Raw genomic sequence first — 3,897 nt, forward strand, 5'->3', positions numbered from 1 at the left:
CAAAACGAACCCGCGTTGCGACATCCATATCCGCCGTCGGCGGAGTCCACGCCGGCACCGTGCGCCACGCCGTGCGCCTCCACGTTGCTCCTCGCGATTCCGCGTCTCCTTCGATCGTGACCACAGCTCTCGTCCTGACGTCTCTCTCGACATACATGCCGAAGCGCATTCACAATGTTCGATCCCTCGAGCATTTATCAGATTTGAATTGGGTCGATGCTGATCCCTCGAGCTCGGCCGCGATTCATCTCATTCTCGGCGCAGACATTTACCCCAGTATAATCCTGGACGGTCTGCGCAAAGGGTCAAGCGGGCAACCCATTGCCCAGAAAACCATTTTCGGTTGGGTCATCTCTGGCCCTATCACGTCGCACTCGCGCGATCTCTCCGTCGCAGGCGGATCGAGCCCACAACCTCGCTCGGGCTCCTGCATCTCGATGCATCACTGCATCCACCAGGACACTCTGTCGAACGAGCTGCGCCGATTTTGGGAGGTTGAGGAAATTCCTTCGACCTCCCCCCTCACCCAAGAGGAAGAACAGTGCGAGTGGCACTTCCAAACGCACACATCGCGAGCCCCCGACGGGCAATACATAGTCCGTCTTCCGTTCCGTACCGGTCCTCCGATTGAAGTCGGTCACTCTCGGTCTGCCGCAGAAAAGGTTCTGCAATCCATATCTCGTAAACTTCTCCTACAACCATCTCTGACCGAGGAGTATGAGGAGTTTCTCCGAGAATATGAGGCTCTCGGACACATGCGTCGCGTTCCCATTTCGCCTTCGACCTCTCAGTGCGTGTACATTCCGCACCATCCCGTGTTACGTGCCGACAGTGTCACGACTCACCTTCGCGTTGTCTTTAACGCTCCAGTGTAACGTCGAACGGATCCACGCTGAATGACCACCTGCTCCCAGGCCCAAAGCTTCAGCTCGATCTTTCTACCGTAATTCTTCGGTGGAGAACCTTTCGTTTCGTCTACACGGCGGACATTGCAAAAATGTACCGCCAGATTCTGGTCGACGAACGCGATGTCGATTATCAGAGAATCCTCTGGAGGCCCATTTCCTCCAAGGATACGCAGGCTTTCCAATTGCTGACCGTCACGTATGGCATGACCTGTGCTCCATTCCTGGCTCTCCGCGTTCTGCAACAACTCACCGAAGATGACGGGGGCCAGTTCCCGCTCGCGGTACCGGTCCTTCGCTCACACATTTACGTCGACGATGTCCTCTTCGGCGGCAACGACCTTTTAGCTATTCGCCATTCCCGGGATCAATTAATCCAGCTTCTCCAACGTGGTCACATGAAGCTACGTAAGTGGGCGAGCAATTCGGTCGATTTTCTTGCCGATATTGATCCGGAAGACCACGGTTTGGCATGTTCCAAAAACCTCGCTCCCGACGATCGAGTCAAAATCCTTGGGATAAGTTGGAACCCCTCTCGCGACTCCTTTCAATTCAAGGTTAGTTTAGCCGAGCCGCTACCGTCCACCAAACGAGCCATTCTTTCGACTATCGCGAAGCTATACGATCCTTTGGGATGGGTCACTCCCGCGATAATCAGCGCCAAGATTTTTATACAAGGATTGTGGCGCCTCCGCATCGGTTGGGACGACCAAATCCCGCCGCAGTCTCTCGAGCAGTGGAACTCTATTCATTCTCGCCTTCCAGTCCTGAACGGTCTTCAGATTTCCCGATGGATCGGATGCATTTCAGAGGCCTCGCGGATTGAACTTCACGGCTTCGCGGATGCGTCGACAGTCGCATACGCCGCTGTTGTTTTCGCCCGTTGTATCTCCTCTAGCGGAACTATTACCGTCTCTCTACTCGCGGGCAAGTCAAAGGTCGCCCCCTTGACTCCAGTGACCATTCCCCGCCTTGAGTTGCAAGCCGCAGTCCTTCTAGCACGTTTAATGGATTTCGTTTCGTCCGCCCTTGACCTTCGCGACGCTCCGTGCTATTGTTGGACCGATTCTACCGTGGCACTCGCCTGGTTGCAGTCTCATCCGTCAAAATGGAAGACGTTCGTCGCTAATCGCGTCGCTGACGTACAAACTCGTCTTCCCCACGCTATTTGGCGGCACGTTCCTACCGCGGACAATCCCGCTGACTGTGCGTCGCGCGGACTTCTCTCCGACGAACTGCTCCGTTATCACCTCTGGTGGAAGGGCCCCGCCTGGCTTCCTTACGATCTCTCGGAATGGCCAACTCAACCGCGACACTTCACTCTGGAGGACTCGTCCGAGTCAAAGGTCGTGCATCACAGCGTGGTCCCCGCTCCCGCGTGGGATTTAGACTTTCGATTCTCGAGCTGGCCCAAATTAATAAGAGTCACGGCCTATATACAACGGTTCGTCCGAAACTCTCGCAGCTGTCGCTCCGACAATCGCAAACGACATCGAGGACGCGCCCTCTCAGCGAGCGAGTGCACCGCGGCCAAACTCTTCTGGTTGCGACGCATCCAAGAGAGCCAGTTCGCTAAAGCCATTTCCTCGCTTTCTAATGGTGAACCGCTACCGCCAAAGGACCCGATCGAGTCGCTACACCCGTTCCTCGACGAGACCGGGCTTCTTCGCGTGGGAGGTCGTCTGCGAAATTCCCCCCTTCCGCATCAATCAAAGCACCCCATTTTATTGTCGCCACACCCGTTGGTGCGCCTCATTATCGAGCAAGCGCACGCCCGCGCCCTGCATGCCGGCGTGCAACTCACCTTACACATTCTTCGGCAAGAATACTGGCTTTTCCGGGGAAGGAGTCAGGTAAAAGCCGTGATTCACGCATGTGTCCGATGCGTCCGAGAACGAGCTGCGATACCGATTCAGATCATGGGAGATCTCCCGGCATCGAGGGTGTCCCCTGCGAAAAAATCCTTTTCGCATTGCGGTTTGGACTACGCTGGTCCTATTCAAATCCGCGCCTCCGCTGGCCGCGGTACCACATCCCGGAAAGCATACATCGCGCTCTTCGTGTGCATGTCCACCAAGGCAGTGCATCTGGAGCTAGTCGCGGACTACTCCACCTCTGCGTTTTTAAACGCTTACACTCGCTTCTGTTCCCGTCGAGGTCTCCCAGAGCGTATGTATTCCGACAACGGAACAACCTTCGTCGGAGCAAATCGGGAGTTGGTTTCGGCCTACCGCGCTGCACTTCGCGACCCCGATTTTCAAAATCGTACCGCCAGCGATGGAGTCGCTTGGCATTTCATCCCCCCTTCGGCGCCGCATTTCGGCGGATTATGGGAGGCCAGGGTAAAAAGCGTCAAACACCATCTTCGTCGCGTTCTCGGCGATCGAACGTTGACTTTCGAGGAGTTCACAACGCTCCTCTGCGCGATCGAGGCGTGTCTTAATTCGCGACCCATCGCCCCTCTTTCGGATACTCTCGACGACTATCATTTGTCGTTGTATGTCATTTTTTAATAGGGTCTGCGCTCACGACCCCTCCGCAACCTTCTCTGCTCGACCTCGCGGAAAACCGTCTCTCGCGATGGCAACTCGTCCGCCACACTACCGAACGATTCTGGAAGTTGTGGCAAAATGACTACCTCAACACGCTCCAACAGCGCGGTAAGTGGCGTCGCCCGCGCCCCTCATTATCGATAGGACAGCTAGTCCTCCTACGCAATCCGACTCTCCCTCCGTGTAAGTGGGAGCTCGGCAGAATCGTGCAATTGCACCCTGGCGACGACGACCACACCCGCGTAGTGACAATAAAAACCGCCACTGCGTGTTTTAAACGCCCAATCGTCAAGTTGGTTCCTCTGCCCGTCGCGTGCAAATCCGAGGCATAGACGAAACGTGTTCCGACAGTCGTCCTGCGTCTGCGTCCCGTGTACCGTTGCTCTCGCGCGGTAAATTCAACGTCGCGTCTTCATTCCGGCAAGGCGGGCGGTTTTCAC

At 55.9% G+C, this 3,897-nt stretch overlaps 1 protein-coding gene across 1 annotated transcript; it reads left to right on the forward strand.

Moving 5' to 3' along the window:
- Window positions 1-997: 997 nt before the first annotated feature.
- Window positions 998-3,418, forward strand: LOC143363296 (uncharacterized). The gene has a single exon (XM_076803910.1). It carries the CDS (start codon window positions 998-1,000, stop codon window positions 3,416-3,418), a length of 2,421 nt encoding a protein of 806 aa, XP_076660025.1.
- The last annotated feature ends 479 nt before the right edge of the window (window positions 3,419-3,897 follow it).

This window comes from Halictus rubicundus, unplaced genomic scaffold (genome assembly GCF_050948215.1).
Source record: "Halictus rubicundus isolate RS-2024b unplaced genomic scaffold, iyHalRubi1_principal scaffold0029, whole genome shotgun sequence".
Taxonomy (NCBI): domain Eukaryota; kingdom Metazoa; phylum Arthropoda; class Insecta; order Hymenoptera; family Halictidae; genus Halictus; species Halictus rubicundus.

Bases quoted from the DNA above. Each gene is read 5' to 3' on its own strand.
- LOC143363296 (XM_076803910.1), top strand. From the start codon at position 998: ATGTACCGCCAGATTCTGGTCGACGAACGCGATGTCGATTATCAGAGA.